Source organism: Simochromis diagramma, unplaced genomic scaffold (genome assembly GCF_900408965.1).
Source record: "Simochromis diagramma unplaced genomic scaffold, fSimDia1.1 OVJJ01000293.1, whole genome shotgun sequence".
NCBI lineage: Eukaryota > Metazoa > Chordata > Actinopteri > Cichliformes > Cichlidae > Simochromis > Simochromis diagramma.
Window position 1 is genome coordinate 21,745,763 of NW_024386801.1, and position 18,974 is coordinate 21,764,736.

The window sequence follows — 18,974 nt, forward strand, 5'->3', positions numbered from 1 at the left end:
TTTCATAGTGGTGGCCATATGTGGGGCACTAAAAATACTGGGGTGGCACACCAAAAACAGAATTTCCAGTTTTATTATGCTGCTGTCAAATACAGGTTAGTTGAAAAATATGGCAAGAATTATAGAAAATAATTATATGCATAGTTCATTTCCTGCTGTTAAAGTTAACATCATTGAAAATTGGTACATAAGAAAACCGAATCATAAGCAAATTTTGGTAGGGGGAGCAATTTTTATTTATTGATTTATTTTTTTGGCAGAGGCTGGCCAGTATCCCCCCCCCCCCCCCCCCCCCCCCCCCCCCCCGGCAAGATCAACAAGATGTATTTTTGGTACATGTGAAGCCTTTGTGTTCTTTTATGGTCAGGAGTGTTTTTTTTCCACCTTGGATCTCTCCTATTGATCCCATTTTTGTCCACTTTTTTTTTTTTTTTTTTTTTTTTAATTTTTTTTTTTTTTTAAATTATGAAAAGCAACCTTAAATGAGGCCTGCAGTTCTTTAGATGTAACCTATGTTGTTGGAGAGAGAAATAACAACGTGGAAGAGACATAAAGTGAGTAAAAATGGTCCTAAATGTATTTAGAGTTTATTTAGAACTAAAAATTAAATTTCTTTTAGCAATTATTGTTTTTTTTAATGTCACAATTCCAACCCTGCTCCTTTACCCAGGCTTGGACCGGCAAAAGTGACCCGAAATAGGCACTCTGGTGGAGTTACTTTGTGTGTGTGTGTTTATAAGTAGTTTTAAACCTTGTGATCCACAAAACAGCATAAGAGTAAAAGAAGAACTGACTGCGTTACAGCACCCGCTGCTTGTTGAGAGTAAAAGCGATATGCGCTTTCACGTCTTTTTTTAGCGACTTTTTTTTAGAGAAAAAGTTGCTAAGGGGTCTGAAAACTCGCTAAATATAGCGACAAAGTCGCTAAGTTGGCAACACTGTTACTCAGGCTCCTGACTATGGTAGCCATAATGCTCGGACAATCCATCAAGTGGTCGGCTTTGTAGCTTACCAAAGTCGTACTAAAACATTTTTTGACAGATTTTTGAGCGCCATGTACCACATATAAAATCCGCTCGAGGTCAGTAAGCACAACCAAAACGGTGCGCCAGATTATAAGGCGCACTGTTGATTTTTGAGGAAAATTAAAGGATTTTAACTGCGCCTTTATAGTGCGGAAAATACGGTATAATATTTGTAATTAGGCTAAGCAGACATTTGAATACCGTTTTGGTATTTTATTCTTTACTTGCTGTCAGGACAGTTAAACATTACCAGGGCTCCAAATGAAATAATAAGGCTAAAATGTCTTACACCAGCGGTCCCCAACCTTTCTTGCGCCACGGACCGGTTTATGCCCGACATTATTTTCACGGACCGGCCTTTAAGGTGTCGCGGATAAATACAACAAAATAAAACTAGTACCGGTACCGAAAAAAAGAAGATTTATTCATAACACACGTGAAAAGACCCAGGAAAACAGAGTTAACGATAAAAACAATAACAAAATAACGCTGAAAACCGATAAAAACCCTGAAAACTATACATTTCACACCTGAGCCTCAACTCTCGCGGCCCGGTACCAAACGACTCACGGACCGGTACCGGTCCAAGGCCCGGGGGTTGGGGACCGCTGTCTTACACAATACATAATACAACTGTAACACTAGCAAGTCTGTTAAATTGCACAATCAGCACTTTTATCAGCTTCCTTCCTGGCTTCAGATGGGTTGAGCTACAGTAACTTTTTTCCAGTCTTACTAACCAAAGCATTCAAGGATCCACATATTCATGAAATGCTTTTCATACTACGCTTTTACTATCACTCACAGTGCTACTTTGTCTGCAGCATCAAAGTGGCATCAAAAAAGAAATAAGTAAACTGCTGTTTTTCCCAAAGACTTCTATACAGATGGGCATTAGGGGTGTGCAATGTAGCCCCAAAAATTATGCCATGATACTTCAAGAAACTTTGCAATTATATATGTGTTAGAAAAAACCCCATAACAATAAGTCAAATATAAGCACAAAATTACAGTGTTTCAGTAAAATTGTAACATTACTGCTTTAGCATTTCAGTTTAACAGTAGATAAAATGACTTAGCCATGTCACTTTTCACTAGCTTCACAATATTGTGTATAATGAAATTGAAATTGGAAAATAATTTTAGCCCTGGGATGTTAAATCTTGGTTCAAGCTTTTTAAGCAGCTGCTTATATCCTAGTCTACTTATCTACATCAGTAATTTCCATCCACCATTTATTGAAGTTCTGACCATTACTTCCTTCCAGAGTTGCTGGTTTCTTCTATCTGTAAGGGTAGAAATGCAGGTTTAAAGCACATCTGTGTTGGCTTCCTTTGCAAACCCTGAAACTATATCCCTTCTTTATATACAGTCTGTGGTTTAAACCTCCTCTTTGCCAGAGTCAGCCAGTCAGAAGAAAGTTGGCTTAAAGGTAGAGTAGCTAAAATGGTTTGTTTCAGACAGGAAATTAACGGATTGTCTGCTATAAAGGATTCGTTTGAAATGTAAATCATGCAAAGCTAGGAGGAAAACAGTTGGATATAATAATAATTCTAAGTCACCTTTATTGTCTTAATCAAAGTGATTTGAGTTTTTGGTAACTGAAAAATGTCTTCCTTTGCAGAACATGTAAGCAAGTTTTGAAGTGAACAATCAATAGATTATGAAAAGCATGTATAAAATTTTCAGTGAGTCAGACATTGGTGTCTTCTAAATGTGGTCAAAGGGAAAAAAAAATCATGTCAAGCCAAACTGGATATCTGAACATGGGTTTTGTATCTTTTCAGCATATCCTCATTGTATTAGATTTAACTAATGGCATACATACAGTCTCAGCTGGCTGTAAATATTATTTCATTAAATTTCACAGTGGGGACGTTGAATGGAACTGAAACCCCACAGCTATGATGTGCCCTCGTCATCGTGCTGTTACATATCTGAGTTTGAAATAAAAAAAAATTCTGCAGTCAGTTAGAGATGATAACACACAACAGCTTGTCATGCTTGACCTTTTCTTACAGTTGATCTTATGGGACACATCATGCAAGGTGTTGAATTGATAACAGTTTCACTTCCTCTTCATGGCTGACACCAGTATATGCTTATAATATTTCTTCTTATTTCCTCCTTTACAATGAGAAATAAGAGCTTGTGGGATTCCCTCCCTTAAAACTGGCCAAGGTACTTCATCTAATCTCCATTTAGTTAGCCGTCACCCCTCATTAAACCTGTCCTTTTGCATCTTCCTTAGGTGATAAAAGTGATTAGCAATAACTTTAAAACAAATCCCTTTTGTGGGTAGGAAAGCGAGACAACATGTTATTTAGTTGCTCTATGTTTTGATAAAGGGCGTCTTATTTCATTATAGTGTTCGCTTGAATATAAAAAAAAAAAAACTGCATGACTGCTTACAAAACATGTTGTATACAGTAGAATAAACCCTAATTATAAACTTTTTAGAGAAATATTTTATTACAGTGCTGCTGATTTTGCTGTGACTAAATCCTCTGTTTGGATGAAGCCAGGAAATCTTCTGTGAACAAAAACAAAACCTCCTGACAAAGTTTCTACCAATTTTATTTTTAATGCATATTCAACTCTTTCAAACTTGGTAGCTTGGTAAATATGCAGGGCACACTAATCAGCTCTGCTGCTTGACTTTCCTGAGAAGGTCAACAAATGTTACTATGACTTTTTAGCAACATTATGCAGAATTGTCTCACAGTATAAGATGCATGTTCTCATTTTTTTTTTTCACGATGACGAAATATGGTGGTAATAAATTGCTCTGTTAAGCAAAAGTAAAACCTGCGTCTCATATAGTATACCAAACTGTCTATTGAGGCATATTTTAATGCAAATTACACTGAATTGAAGCTCATGTTGGCCTGCTCCTCACTGTGTGTGTTAGATGGCAAAACTACACTATTGTCTGCTTTCAACAAGCTCGTGATTTGCTTATGCAGACGGCTTTGTGCAGAGTATCTGGTTCATTAATGATAATTTATCCAACCACTTGAGTCTTTTCACGCACACGCAGCAGCTCTCACTCTATCTGGACCCAATGGAGGTTCTGCCAGCTTCTTTTTACAGAGTACAGGGAGTGCAGAATTATTAGGCAAATGAGTATTTTGTCCACATCATCCTCTTCATGCATGTTGTCTTACTCCAAGCTGTATAGGCTCGAAAGCCTACTACCAATTAAGCATATTAGGTGATGTGCATCTCTGTAATGAGAAGGGGTGTGGTCTAATGACATCAACACCCTATATCAGGTGTGCATAATTATTAGGCAACGTCCTTTCCTTTGGCAAAATGGGTCAAAAGAAGGACTTGACAGGCTCAGAAAAGTCAAAAATAGTGAGATATCTTGCAGAGGGATGCAGCAGTCTCAAAACTGCAAAGCTTCTGAAGCGTGATCATCGAACAATCAAGCGTTTCATTCAAAATAGTCAACAGGGTCGCAAGAAGCGTGTGGAAAAGCCAAGGCGCAAAATCAGCCCATGAACTGAGAAAAGTCAAGCGTGCAGCTGCCAAGATGCCACTTGCCACCAGTTTGGCCATATTTCAGAGCTGCAACATCACTGGAGTGCCCAAAAGCACAAGGTGTGCAATACTCAGAGACATGGCCAAGGTAAGAAAGGCTGAAAGACGACCACCACTGAACAAGACACAAGCTGAAACGTCAAGACTGGGCCAAGAAATATCTCAAGACTGGTTTTTCTAAGGTTTTATGGACTGATGAAATGAGAGTGAGTCTTGATGGGCCAGATGGATGGGCCCGTGGCTGGATTGGTAAAGGGCAGAGAGCTCCAGTCCGACTCAGACGCCAGCAAGGTGGAGGTGGAGTACTGGTTTGGGCTGGTATCATCAAAGATGAGCTTGTGGGGCCTTTTCGGGTTGAGGATGGAGTCAAGCTCAACTCCCAGTCCTACTGCCAGTTTCTGGAAGACACCTTCTTCAAGCAGTGGTACAGGAAGAAGTCTGCATCCTTCAAGAAAAACATGATTTTCATGCAGGACAATGCTCCATCACACGCGTCCAAGTACTCCACAGCGTGGCTGGCAAGAAAGGGTATAAAAGAAGAAAAACTAATGACATGGCCACCTTGTTCACCTGATCTGAACCCCATTGAGAACCTGTGGTCCATCATCAAATGTGAGATTTACAAGGAGGGAAAACAGTACACCTCTCTGAACAGTGTCTGGGAGGCTGTGGTTGCTGCTGCACGCAATGTTGATGGTGAACAGATCAAAACACTGACAGAATCCATGGATGGCAGGCTTTTGAGTGTCCTTGCAAAGAAAGGTGGCTATATTGGTCGCTGATTTGTTTTGGTTTTGTTTTTGAATGTCAGAAATGTATATTTGTGAATGTGGAGATGTTATATTGGTTTCACTGGTAAAAATAAATAATTGAAATGGGTATATATTTGTTTTTTGTTAAGTTGCCTAATAATTATGCACAGTAATAGTCACCTGCACACACAGATATCCCCCTAAAATAGTTAAAACTAAAAACAAACTAAAAACTACTTCCAAAAACATTCAGCTTTGATAGTAATGAGTTTTTTGGGTTCATTGAAAACATGGTTGTTGTTCAATAATAAACTTATTCCTCAAAAATACAACTTTCCTAATAATTCTGCACTCCCTGTATGTGTGATCTCAGACTGTGACAGCGGAAAATAATAGTCAGGTCTTTTACAGCTAATGAGTGGGGGTCGTGTCAGTTCCCTCGCCTAAACCAATGATTGGTGTTTCCAGAGGTGTCTGAAGTGGGCAATTTCCTGTTGTTTGCCATGTGTGAGAAAGGGAATATCCAACCTGATTCTTCCAGAAATCTTCAGAGTTGATGATTTCATAGATTGCTTGGCACATTCACTGGGTACATGCGCGGTAGGGAAGAAAAAAACTTAGACTAGTGGTAAAATAAAGTCACCTAAAATATAGACTGATGGACACATGCCTTTTTTGTTGTTGATTACTAACCAATCCACAGTGTACAAACAATGGTAATGAGGACCGCCCTCACCAGTAAGCTGTTGAAACTGCTGAAACACGATTAGTCTTGACCTCCAGAATGGGCACCGTCATTTTGATGCACAGCTATTATACTCAAAATGTCAGAGTATAAGAAATTGAAGTTTAAAGGGAAGATTTACATACCAATTTTGTGATTGTGTAACATTGCTTACTAACCCTTAGTGACCAATGCAGCAGAGCTATAATTGAACAATTTTGTGTGGGGAATACTTGCAGGCTGATAATGTGATAAATTGTGTTTGGATTCAGACACATTCTTCAGGGCATTTTTCCCAAGCTTCATATTCCCTAGAGAACTAATAAATGCATCAGAAATAAAATCTCTTTGAAGACTGAATTTTTTCCTACTGTGAAAATGTTTCAAAAAATGTCAGCCTGGGATAGAGAAATGATGATTCTGTACTGAGAGGAAGGTCCACAACTCTGATACCAACAAAAATACATCAAATATGCTCTTATATATGTTTATTTATTTGGACATATGTGTAGTGAGAAATTAAACACACACACCTCCATTCTACTAAACACACTAAACACTACAGCATAAAATCAAGTTGTCTCAGATTGAATGAAGAATATAAGAAATGCTCTGAGTCAGCTGTGCGACGTGACACTGGCAACCACAGCACACATTCACCACAAAGCCAGATCAGACTGGTCAGAAACCTTTATTTAGAACCTGTGCAGCACACTGGTAACATGATCTCAGCCAGAAAAGTTAGCTCTACCTTTGACAGAGCATACAGCTCCGCCCTGCCTGAAAAGGTCCACAGGCTGAGTGGTTTTCTGCACAGAGCTATACACAGGGAGAACTTTCACATCAGAAACCCTTGATCACCCTTTAGACTGAAGGGTTATTTGAGAAGAACACTTCAAAGCCTAACAGCTGGTTGGTTAATATCTGACCTTCCATGTCTATAACTGCCCCGGCCAAATGAGAAAAGTCTTTTGGACTGTTGTGTAGGTACACTGCCTTTACACTGATGAGGGAAAAGCAGGTAAAATCCATTGTCCTGTATGAATCCACTCAAAGAATTTATAGCAGTCATGAAGGAAAGGGTGTGATGAAAGATGTAGGGAGGTAAAGAGAGTCATAGAAGCTAAAAAGTGTTTGTTTTTTTGTTTTTCTTCCCAAAGTTGGAATATGGACTCCATCTCCTGAACTTGCTGTAGCTCAGTAGACGGAAGTCTTTTCATATTTTTTGATATCAGTATGTAAAATGGAAGTTGGACTGTTTAGATTTTAAGATACCAGCCTTATAAAATACACCACTTAATCAACTGTGGCCACAATCATGTTATACTGGCACGTTTGTGCAGCAGATGGTGTTTGCAGCAGTTCAAGAAACTAGCTTCTCTGTATACAGGATGTAGTGGTGTGATAAAGATACTACATACAAACAGATAATACATACAGAAGATGCTGACATATTAACCACTTGTATTTGTGGTTGGTTTGGTTGATTTGTGCATTTTCTCAGCATAGCTGGCTGAATAATGAAACCTAAGAACAAGAGCACTGAATTCACGATTTGGGTCCAGCATCTAAATGCTAAATAAACTATTTTATTATTATTATTTTTATTATACTACTATTTGCTACATGCCAAAGACAGACGTTCGTCAGAGAAGACTAACAGCCACAGTACAACAACATGAAGCAAGTGATTATTTCCCCACCCTCTGTTCCTCTTTCTGACTTCCTATTTTACATACAGAGACAGTTTGATGAATGACATGGCATGTGGTGTGTATTTAAATGCTGTTAAGGTTTGACTTCTTGCATGTATTTGAATCTATGCAAACTGATTAAAATTAGCAAGATTCTGTGTAAAACTAAACACAACCATCTGAGAGATGGGGGGGGGGGGGCATCAGGCACTGTGTTTTGTCTCTTTCAGTATCAGTGCTGATGTGGCGATAGTATCTGGTGACAGCTATCAGTCATGAGAATACGCTGAATGCATGATTTTGCAGCAGGGCGCGAATCAACCAATGCAATGCATCCAATGCATCTTATAATAATTATTTTGTGTGTTCAGTATCATAAAACTGTCTGTTTCATTTTTCTGTTGTGAAGATAGCTAAGACTTCTTTGAGTCTCAATGTCCTGTTGACCTTCCAGTTTCATTTATCAGTGCTCGTTATAAGGCAAGGATGGTCCTGACTTTAGATCAGGTCACACAAAGTATTTCTGACCCAGTTAGCTAAACATATCACTGCATTTGAACAGTGATCATGTGTAGGTAATGAAAACTACACTGTCCGTCCTTCCTGTCCCCGTGTGAGCATCTGGTGGTAGTAGTGGGGGACATGGTTGTTTAAAAAAAAAAAAAAGACTCTGTTGTTGTGTGTTTGAGCCAGTGGGCACAGTCCATATCTCATACTAGCTAACTTGAAGTGCTCTAAATTAATTCTCATCAGGCCAGAAAAACCCAACACTTTCTATTCAACTTATCATTCAAATGGTAAATTTGATATGCTGGATTGATGGTGTGTCAACTAGGGCTGGGCCATATCATACCGTTCACGGTAATACTGGTATAATGTTGGGCAATAATAAGAAAATGTAATATCGCGATAGAATATGGGTAAAACGCGCATGCGCAGTGCCTTTGTTTTCATACGCACATGCCAGAAAAAGCATGGTGGTGACGGAGAATGAGAAGGGCGAAAGTGGATCGTGGAATGAAACAGACGAACCAGAACTGGTTTGTAAAAATGCTGCAACTTCAGTGGTGTGGAACTGGTTTAGCTTTCGTCCGTCAGATACACAACAAAGCACTATTTTTAGTAGAGCATGCTAGCGGGCCGTCGTTATTACCGTGTTTTTTTGGAAAATATGGCACACTTAAAATCAATCCTTTGATTTTTCTGAAAATCGACAGTGCCCCATATAATCCCGTGTGCCTTATGTATGAATTCTGGTTGTGTTTACTGACCTCGAAACGATTTTATGTGGTACACGGCGCTCGAAAATCTGTCAAATGTTTTAGTACAACTTTGCTAAGCTACGAAGCCGCACCGCTTGATGGATTGTCGCAGGATTGCGGCTATCATAGGCAGGAGCCTCGCGGAGTGATACGTACTGTGCTTCAACATAATATTACCGTATTGTGTGTGTGTATAACCTCTTTCTAAGTTTTGTGGATATTATACATGGTTATGCTGAGGATATGTGGGCTAATTTCCACTGGAAATGTCTTTTGGTTAAACTGTCAGCAAGGAATTTGCATTTGCACTGTTAATTTTTTATATAACTTTAATGCACATAAAAAAAAAAAACTAAAAAAAAAACAGCTGCTTGTTTAAGTGAAAATACATTGATTTTTATTATTTTTTTATTTTTTGCACTAATAAAGTTGTGGAGTTGTAAAGTATTTTGTCTAGTGTTGATTATATCGTCAGTTATATCGTTATCGCGAATTTTCAAATGTATATTTTTGATCATATCGCCCTGCTCTAGTGTCAACTCTGCAGAACCATTGAAAGGACACCAGCCATGGTTGGAAGGTCTTGGTCTCGTCCTAAAGTCTGCTAAGCTAAAAGAGGGGGTGAATTCTAATAGGTGTTAGATGCATTGACCTAACAAGGCTTATCTGCCCCAATTCTGTCTCAGACACTTTTGGAATATGTACCTAATTCTTTTTATGATTAGTTCTGCTTGTAATTTTTTAAAAATGGTATATTGGTGGGATGGCATATAGCATATGAGACTCGGCCACCGAGGTGACATTGTTCTAATGTTTTGGTTCTTTCTAATATTTGTCTTGTGAAGCTCATACTTTTTTTCACCTCATTATCAACACATTCAACTCTACTGGAGCATCCTTCTCCTCCTCCTTTTATGCTTCTCCTCATTTTTCTCTTGCCGAAGGATGGCCACACTCCTCTCACGCTTATTTCAGTTGCTTAGCAACCAGAAGGAGATGCTTTTTTGGGGTGATACTTTGTGGTGGAACCGGAGGCGAGGTGAGGTGTGTACTGTTCAGGAATTAATCGCTCATGAATGCAGTTCCACTGAAGAGAGGCCGTGTGGAGCACTGTTTAAAGTAAAGCATTCATTGAAAGATGTCATTGTTCCTTTAGTCAATGCCTGACAAGTGTTCGAATTACCATTGGTTGGGTGAGCTAGGCCACCGTCAAATAAATCAACCAAATGAAAGAAAACAATTCATATGTTTTTGTCATTATTCATATGCACTTGTTTCATTTGTTCTTAGTACAGGAGTCCCCCTGCCTTTTACTGTCATTTACAGCTGTGCTAGTTTCACTTCTCTCTGTTCTGTTTCACTACCACCATTTATGTCTGTTTCACTTGCACAGAAAACAGAGGAAAGTGAAAGGAATATGAAGTTTTTTTTCATGTTGACAACACCACTCTACTTCACTGCAAGTGTAATAAAGTCTCCCCAATGAGTGCGACTCAATTAAAGGTGTTGGAGACCTGGCAGTTTATTACAAAATGTGTAGTTTTCATTAGAACACTAAAACTAGAAAAATCATTTTCTCAACAAACTGCAGTGTGAATGCTGATGATAGCTGACTGTTTTGAGCTGAAATGAAATAATTGCTAAATGTTAAATTTAAAATGTTGAATGAGCTGAAAAATACAGAATTTTTCACCTGAAAACAAAAGTGTAGAAATGTTGAAAGCTGACATTCACACAGAAGAAGTTGAAAAGTAGCTTAACATGTTTAAAATGTAGATGAGAAAAAGCTGAGTGATGACAAAACAACATTTGGAGTCAGAAAAAGCTCCCAAAATAGCTCCCAAAGCTCCCAAAAACGCATCTCTATGGATTACTTAGAACATACTCCCATCACTTGGATCCACACAGTTCAAAAAGTTTACATCTTTGGGCTTTGAAAGACAGCCTGTTGGAAAGAGAACAATGATGTCTACATTTTGAGGGTGAAATGATGGCTGTAGAGCACAGGTGTCGAACTCCAGGCCTCGTGGGCCGGTGTCCTGCAGGTTTTAGATGTGTCCTTGATCCAACACAGCTGATTTAAATGGCTAAATTACCTCCTCAACATGTCTTGAAGTTCTCCAGAGGCCTGGTAACGAACTAATCATTTGATTCAGGTGTGATGACCCAGGGTGAGATCTAAAACCTGCAGGACACCGGCCCTCGATGCCTGCTGTAGAGCAAGCACTGTGCACATAGTGGCAGTTGAAAGATAAGTTTTTAAGATGAATCTTGGCAGTGACAGACAGAGCTCATTAAGCAGGCAGGTGTGAGCCACCTGGGGTGGGGTGCCACTCCAGCCAGTGCCACCCCACACAAACACGTGCCTGTCTCCTGCTGGTTTAAATAAACAGAAAAGTGACTCCGAAACAAATGCTTCCCGATAGGGCTGTTCGATATAACGATATATATCGGATGACGACATAAAAACATCTATCGTTTCATTTTACACTATCGTTTGTTTCGTGGTGTCGCAAAATAAACTGTTTACAGCAATATTTTTTTTTTCATCATTTTGATGGTCACTGTGGTGGCTATATTAATTTCTTAAAGTTCTCTCTTTCTCTTATATTTTATATAACCACACTACAGACGGACAAGCGCCTGTTTTTATGCGTTGTGGTTAGCAACAACGACGGTAAAACCATTGCGTGTCCGCTTGTTTATGTTCCACATAAACCTTTCATAATAAAGCTCAAGATCCTGTTGAGACTTTTCAAAATAAACTGAATCATGTGAAAGAGCAGATTATTTACGGATGAGAAGTAAACAAACCTTAGACTCAAACGTTAGAACAGGCTTTTCCCCGCAGCACGCCGTGTAATAAATACTCACAAAGAAAACGGCGGCCTTTACAACTTATGTCTAAAAATGTATTGTTTCATGCATCTGTTAAAACACTCGACTCCAGCTACAGGACGTGCAGCTGGAAACACTTCCCGCAAGACGAGCTGCCCGAGATTCACAGAATTTACAGAAAATGTTACATTTTTGTGATTTATATCGTTATCGGGACGATAGAATTCTTATATCGGGATATGAGATTTTGGTCATATCGCACAGCACTACTTCCCAACAGAAAACTACAAGTAGTATTGACAAAATTCTTTCACTGCGAGCACCAGCAATGTCCAGTCTACAGAATTCTCAGTTCTCATGTCTGTCGAATTTATTATATGGACGTGGTGACAGTGTAAAGGCAGCCCGTACTTCTGATTTTCAGACGAATTTTGGGAGCCATTTTAACATTGGACTCTATGGAAAAGTTTCATGGAGGAGACTGTGCATTGGTGGCATTTATGAAAGAACCATAACATCCATTACAATAACAATAACATTGGATGAAAGAGGGCAATGGTGCCGATATTTTGAGGGTAAAATGATGGTTGTAGACCAAACGCTGTGGACAACGCAGCAGTTTAAAGAGAAGATTTTAAGATAAATTTTTCCCTTGCTCCCACTCAAGCAATTGACCTGTCTCACTCTAACCTCTAACATTCCGTCCCATACACACCCATTATAAACTCTGAAACGGGTGAAAAAAAAGCATGAAACTTAAACTGGAACTGAAGAAAAAGTATAAGAGATATTAAAAAGACAAATACAAGCTGAATAGTTCAATGTTGTGGCTTCATTTTACAGTTTGAATGGTGTCTGTCGGTCAGTGTATGTGGAAGTAGTTAGAGTTAAAAGAGGAGTAAGTTGAATGAGAATTTGAAGATTCTCCCATTGAAATACATTGTAAATGTTTGTTGAAAATTTAAAAAAATATAAAAGTTAAAAATGAGAAAAATACAAGCGCACACATGTCTAAAAGAAGAGGAATCTAACAGTGGTTGAACAGTGTTGAAGGAGATAGCGTACAAAAAACATAGGTAAGATGAAAAGTAGAAGAACAATACTGTGGATGCTTAATCAGCATCCACACTAAATGAAACAAAAATGGGAGCTGAGAGGAAACAGTAAGGCACAAAAAACACTTCCATATGGAAAGAACCTCAAGTCACTTCAGTAAGTTTTTGCTTTGTTCTCCATTTCTTGAAATCTAAATTCTTTAACCTCCTAAGACCCAAACTCCTTCTCTTTGCTATTTGGGCTGATTGGGACATGATGAATGTAAAAACAGAGAGTGTTTGTTTAGCATGCCAATACCAGACCTTGCTGATCTGACATAAGAGCAGAGCACGCTGCATGTTGTAAAGTCCCAGCTTGCTTCCCCTCACCTCTCCAATTACACAAGGGGCAGCTCTCTCAAGCTGCCCCTTGTGTAATTAACAGAATCTCAAGAGTCTTGATTAAGAGTGGAAGGATTGTCAGTGCACTGCAAAGCTTGTTCATCTTATCAAGTCTACTCTGTTTTTCAAAACTTTGAATATTTCAATATAACATAGAGCTTACTGTATATGATTATTCGATTTCCTTCGAGGGGAAAAAAACGTACTGGGGTTGTTCGCTATTCTCATTTTAGCTCAGTATGAGAGTCATTTACAGCTGTGTCAGATCAGTCAAACGTGGCATGCTGTTGCAATGCTGTTGCACGGTCCATGCTCAAAGATGCTAATCGGACACCAATCAGGCACCTGATGATCATTGCCTAGGGTAGCAGAAGATTAGAACAAGAGCCAATACCAGATTTGGGAAGTTTTTAATTTGCACAGCCTAATTGTGCTGCTGTACCCACAATATTCATTGCAAACATGGTGCCAAGAAGAAATAAGGTATAAGATTTATTGCCAAGAAACATCGTTACAATAAAGAAATAATCAACCAAAAATAAATTCCCAGCTTTTTTGACTGGGTTTATTTTGTACTGTCGCTTTTTAAAAACAAACAGAAAAACACGTCTAGGGTTTACTTATGGGACTGCATATAGGAGTTTGGAGATTAAATTACATTATTGATTTAGGTGATAGATCCAGTAATAAAAATGTCTGTATAGCACTTTTTAAAGTGTAAAGTGTTTTACAGTTTGAATAGAAGCCACTCATTAAAGATAATTATACATGTTCCACCAGACTTAGTCAAACCTATGACCAACAAGTAATGGGAGAATGATTAAAGTAAAGCTAACCTATAAAATGATTTTTCAGCAGTCATTTAAAACAAACTAGAGATTCAGCTGGACTGAGGAAGGCTATTTCAGGATATTGGTGCTACAACCCCAAAAGTGTCTTCTGGTTTTAAAATAAGAGGATGGAACAGAGATGTTGATCAGATGACCTGAGGGGCTGTCTGCTGTAATAATGCCTCAGTAGCTCTGCTATATAAACAGGAGTCTGACCATGTAGAGCTTTATATGTTAATAATAGAATTTTAAAGTGACTTCTGAATTTTGCTGGAAGCAAGGTGTGATATGTCCAAAATGATGCCAATGTTCTTGGCATATTCTGGTTCTGATATGTTTTGATATTGCTAGTGAGTGAGCTGATGTAATGACTGACCTCTCTGAAGAAGTTGCTACCAAGTTGCTAAGAACCACAGTTTTAGGCCAGAATTCAGATGGAGGGAATTTGAGTGAGGCACTGAATGAGAAAATACTGTTGTTAATATAGTGGCATGGTCAGAGATGTCTAGTAGGACTAAAAAGGAATATTCACCTCTATCCGAGTGTATAAGACTGCCATTGGTAATATTCAGTAATAGAGTTTTAGTGCTGTGGTTTCATCGGTAACCAGAATTTATCGAAGACATTGTTTCTCTTCACCAACTGAAAGAGGTGATGAATGACAACTTTCTCAAGGCTTTTTAAAAAGAATGGCAGTTTGGAAATGGGTCTGCAATTATCTAAAACAATGGGATCTGGGGAGGTTGGTTTTTTTTTTATGTCAATTGGGCTGGAAGACATGCACATATATGAGACTATTGATAATAGAAAAAGTATGTGTTAATATGGGCACAACAGAAAACTGAAATTTCAATCTGGCATTCAGCAGGAAGAAAGCATGGACAGTCTCTTGGGGGCGGGTGGATTTAGTAGGTCAGCAGAGCATATGCTGTGCAACTTTGAGACAAGTGGTGATGGTGGAGCAGCAGTATTAGCATGTTAGTGTGGAAGAGTAAACTGTGGAGGCCAATTACATTAAGCATTTTCTGGTGTTTTATGCTTTCTATATACAGTACACCTGCCAAGGAGAACAGCCCTGATTTAAACATGTTTAGGATGTTAGATATTAACTAAGAGTAACACAATAAGCACCCTATCACTTATGACTATTGAATGGTAGTTGGAGTTTTAATGGTCAATGGCTTTTCTCCATAGAACACCAGGAGGCAGTTGGTACTCGAGGTAGCACATTTTTCACAGGAGTTTCATTTTGATAAGTGTGTTTTTTATGTGGGACGTAGATTGTAGAGTGTAACAGAATAGCAGTGATTTTTAACATGTAAAAATAGCATAGTGATATGTGGCTAAACTCTGTGTGCTAAGGATGGGCACATGCGCTATGTTCTTCCATTAGTAGGTAGGTGGGCCAGAGGTAAGCGTGTGGCTAGGGTTCATGGAAATGATAGATTAAGATGTAAATATGGAGCTATATTTCATATAAGATGTCAATCTTAAAATATTTGTTTATTATCCTAACCTAACACCAGATTTTCCTTATAAGAAAACTATGTTTTGACTCAGTACTGCTGATTTCACATATTTTAACTTAGTAGCAGGGTTAGAGAAGGGGTCTCTTGCCTGTGGTTGAAGAACAAAGACGTGGTGGTGGAGGAGGAGGAGGTGGGTGTATGAGACACAAAAGATGAGAGGCCTCCAACAGTACACGCTCGTCTCTTCAGCAGCTGAGCTAATCCACATGCTAGCGGTCTTCATCGTATTCACAGTGGGGGCCATTAAAGTGTCCGGCTGGATGACCATTTATCTATTTAGGTTTGTAGGCTGGTTGGACAGAAGCTGTTGTGCAGACTGTATCTATTCATTTCCCTAAAGCAGGTTTAGGGCAGATTGCCGCTGCACAGTTGCTGGGTTTTGTGTTTATTCTATTACATTTATTACCAGTCTTCATTAAGGTGTTACAGTGTGCAATAACGGGCACCTCAGGGTATATGTGTGTCCTAAAAGAGGCGGATCATGGTGTCCTGAATACACTGACCAAACGGTTTCTTGGTACATTGCAGGTTTTTGTTTATTTAAATTTTTTTTAATGAATTTTTATTGTGCTTTAGATACGTGCTTACCTATAACTGTCAAACAGAGCAAACACCAATATTTATGCCACTGTACAGCAGTCTCATGACAGCAGGTGAGTAACACTACTATTAAGTTTCTTTCTGTCTTCTATATAATTTCCACTCGCAGTTGCTCTGTTTAATTGTAATCTTACATAACTATCTACTGTGTGTTGTTGTTGCTATTATTATTGTTATTATTATTGCTAAAATAATTCACATTATTGATAATATTGCGATTTAATTTTAAAGTCTTCTGTGCAAGTTTGATTGATGATGTTGTGATCATGGCAGAACATTTTTGTTCTGGCTCGCTGATGGCCGTGTGTGTGTGTGTGTGTGTGTGTGTGTGTGTGTGTGTGTGTGTGTGTGTGTGTGTATAGCAAGTAAATACTCGGTAGTCTCCAATGCTCTGCTTCATACTTGTTTCAATTTGTCGAACTAACAGATGAAAGCCCTCTGCCCCCTTCGCTGCTTCATTGTGTGTGTGTCTCCTGTTTGTATCTGTAGCCCTACCTCTGCCTTTTCTCTCTTTCTCTTTTTTATCATCTAAATATGCTTCCCCCTTGCTTTCCCGTTTCTCGTCCATTCTCATATTTTCCTCTGTTATCTTTTTCTCATCTGCTCTTTTATTCCATCCAGTCTGCTTGTGTTTCTCCTTCTTTCTCCCCCCCCCCCCTTTTCCTCCTTTCCTCTCTCCATCTAGCAGTAGTTGTCAGTCAGTCTTTGACAGCTTTCTCTCTCTCCCTCCTCTGTCCTGACGTCACTCTCTGTTTGCATAGCTATTGTCTTACAACGGCTGCAGTAACAGTGGCAGGAGCTTCCTTGCCAGATTTTCTTTTTTCACTCCCTCCTTTTAGCTCTCCTCTCCCCAGGAAAGACTCTCCCTCTCCCCCACAATCTCATGGTCTCTCTCTTCATTAGTAAATCGTACAGTGGAATGAGAAGTGAGAGAGTGATGGAGAGGATAAGGAGGAGGAGGATATAGACTGCAGAAAAGCAGAGATGCAGTAGCTAGCCACAACCACTTCTCCGTGTCTGGATTTGCTGCGGCTGTGAAGGATTTCTGCCAGTTTTTATTTTATGTTTATTTAGTACTTGATTTAATCCTCCAAAAGCTTCCTTTTTTTGGCAGCTGCACTAGCTGTGTGTGTTTGTGTGTGTTTGGAGGAGGGCTTTTAAAGCAGCAACGGATAGCGGAGCTGGGGCATCTGGCTGTCTGGGAGGCAGCGACGGCCGGCTGGCTGCATTGTGTTGCTTTGATGACCCCCGCTGTGTAGCTGCCTGCTCATCAACCTCCCTTCTCTCTCTTTCTCTCTCACCCTCCCCTTTCTCTCTCCTCTCTTTCCTCCTCCTCCTCCTCTCTCTCCATCACAGCTCCCGGCCCAGCCATGTTCGGCACTGAGTCCTCATGTAAGTACCATCACCATCCTTCCGTCTGCCCTGTGTTTGTCTTTGTTTATGGACCTTTTATATTCTTGTGTGTGTGTTTTCTCTGAGGATGAGGAGGAAAGGGAATATGCTAGCTTTCCTCTTCTGTTGCGTTCCATCTTTCCTCATCTCCCTCTCCTCTCTTGTCTTCTTCCTGTTTTGCCTCCATGGTTGCTGGTGGCAGATTGCATGGGGAGAAATCTGGGATCTACCATTTTAGCACAGAGGGTCGGCACTACAAGCTAGCTGGACATGCTGACTGAACCGCCTACCCTGTATTCTCTCTGAGCCTTACCGTGTGTGCATTTCAAATTACCACAAAAAAAGGACCTCCCGTCTCTATGCATTTTCTGTCCTCTTCATAGTAATAGCTTGCTCTTTGAATGGACATGTGTTCTTGTGCATGTTTATGTGAGTGAGCATGTCGGAAGATGGATGCTTTGACCAGAGTTGCATCGTCTTCAGAAGCATCAGTCTGCGCTCTGCTTCTTTCTTATGGCTCAGTCAGATCGCTGCGAGGTGTGAGCTTAGCATTTCCTGTCTTAAATGCTACTGAATCAAGCATAGCACACTGCTCTTCTATATGTATGCACGTGTGTCTTTGGACACCAATCAGCCCCTCACCTCCCTCTGAAGTGTTACTAGTGTTGACGTTAAGGTGAGCCAGTGTACTTGTTTCTCCCATTACAGGAATCCTTTTTGCTTAGATCAATACTGTGATGGCTCACTCTACTACCTGCTCATTGTTTTCAGAAGGCCTGAGCTTATGTCATTGATCCTGTCTTGATTGCACAGTCGAGGCTAAAACTAACTTGTTGTTTTGATGTGGGATCTTAGCTAGCATGCACACCAGGAATTGCACCAGGAGTGGTTTAGAGCCTAATCTTTGTTTGTGAAATGTGCAGCTGATTGGATGACACTGTGCAATATCTTGTAATGGCTTAATGTTGTTATTGGTGGAGTTTTATTTATTTATTTATTTATTTTTTTAAAGAAATTAAAAGTGGAGATCTTTAGATTTACAATTGCAGGCAGTCATTTTATGAATCAGAAAAGAAGCAATAACAACTTGGATGAAACTTGTGTAAAATATACAACTCCTGCTAATAGTTTAAAGTGTGCTTAGATGCTTAACATGTCTGACCTACCTTTGAACATGCACGCCATTTCCAAGGAAACATATTAATGGAAATGTTTGAGCATGCAAGCATAGACATCTTGCGTACTCAATGCACACATGACTATCAGTGCTTGGTTCATCCGAAATGACTCCAGGTTACAATGGCAGTACGTCTTTAACTGGCAACAATCCTCTGAGGAAGTAAGTG

The 18,974-nt window shown here is 39.5% G+C and overlaps 1 protein-coding gene across 6 annotated transcripts in view; it reads left to right on the forward strand.

Moving 5' to 3' along the window:
• Positions 1-18,974, forward strand: part of LOC120730261 (suppressor of tumorigenicity 7 protein homolog) — a 56,148-nt gene that overhangs the window by 1,966 nt on the left and 35,208 nt on the right. For 4 of the 6 annotated variants that reach the window (XM_040026535.1, XM_040026534.1, XM_040026538.1 and 1 more), the window contains exon 2: positions 17,593-17,628. The exons of 1 other annotated variant lie outside the window; for it this stretch is intronic. In XM_040026535.1, coding sequence (XP_039882469.1) covers positions 17,607-17,628 — 22 coding nt within the window. In that variant the 5' untranslated portion in view covers positions 17,593-17,606. Of the gene's footprint in view, positions 1-16,206; positions 16,217-17,592; positions 17,629-18,677; positions 18,681-18,974 lie in introns of those variants that run through there. One more of the 6 variants, XM_040026540.1, reaches the window with a different exon arrangement.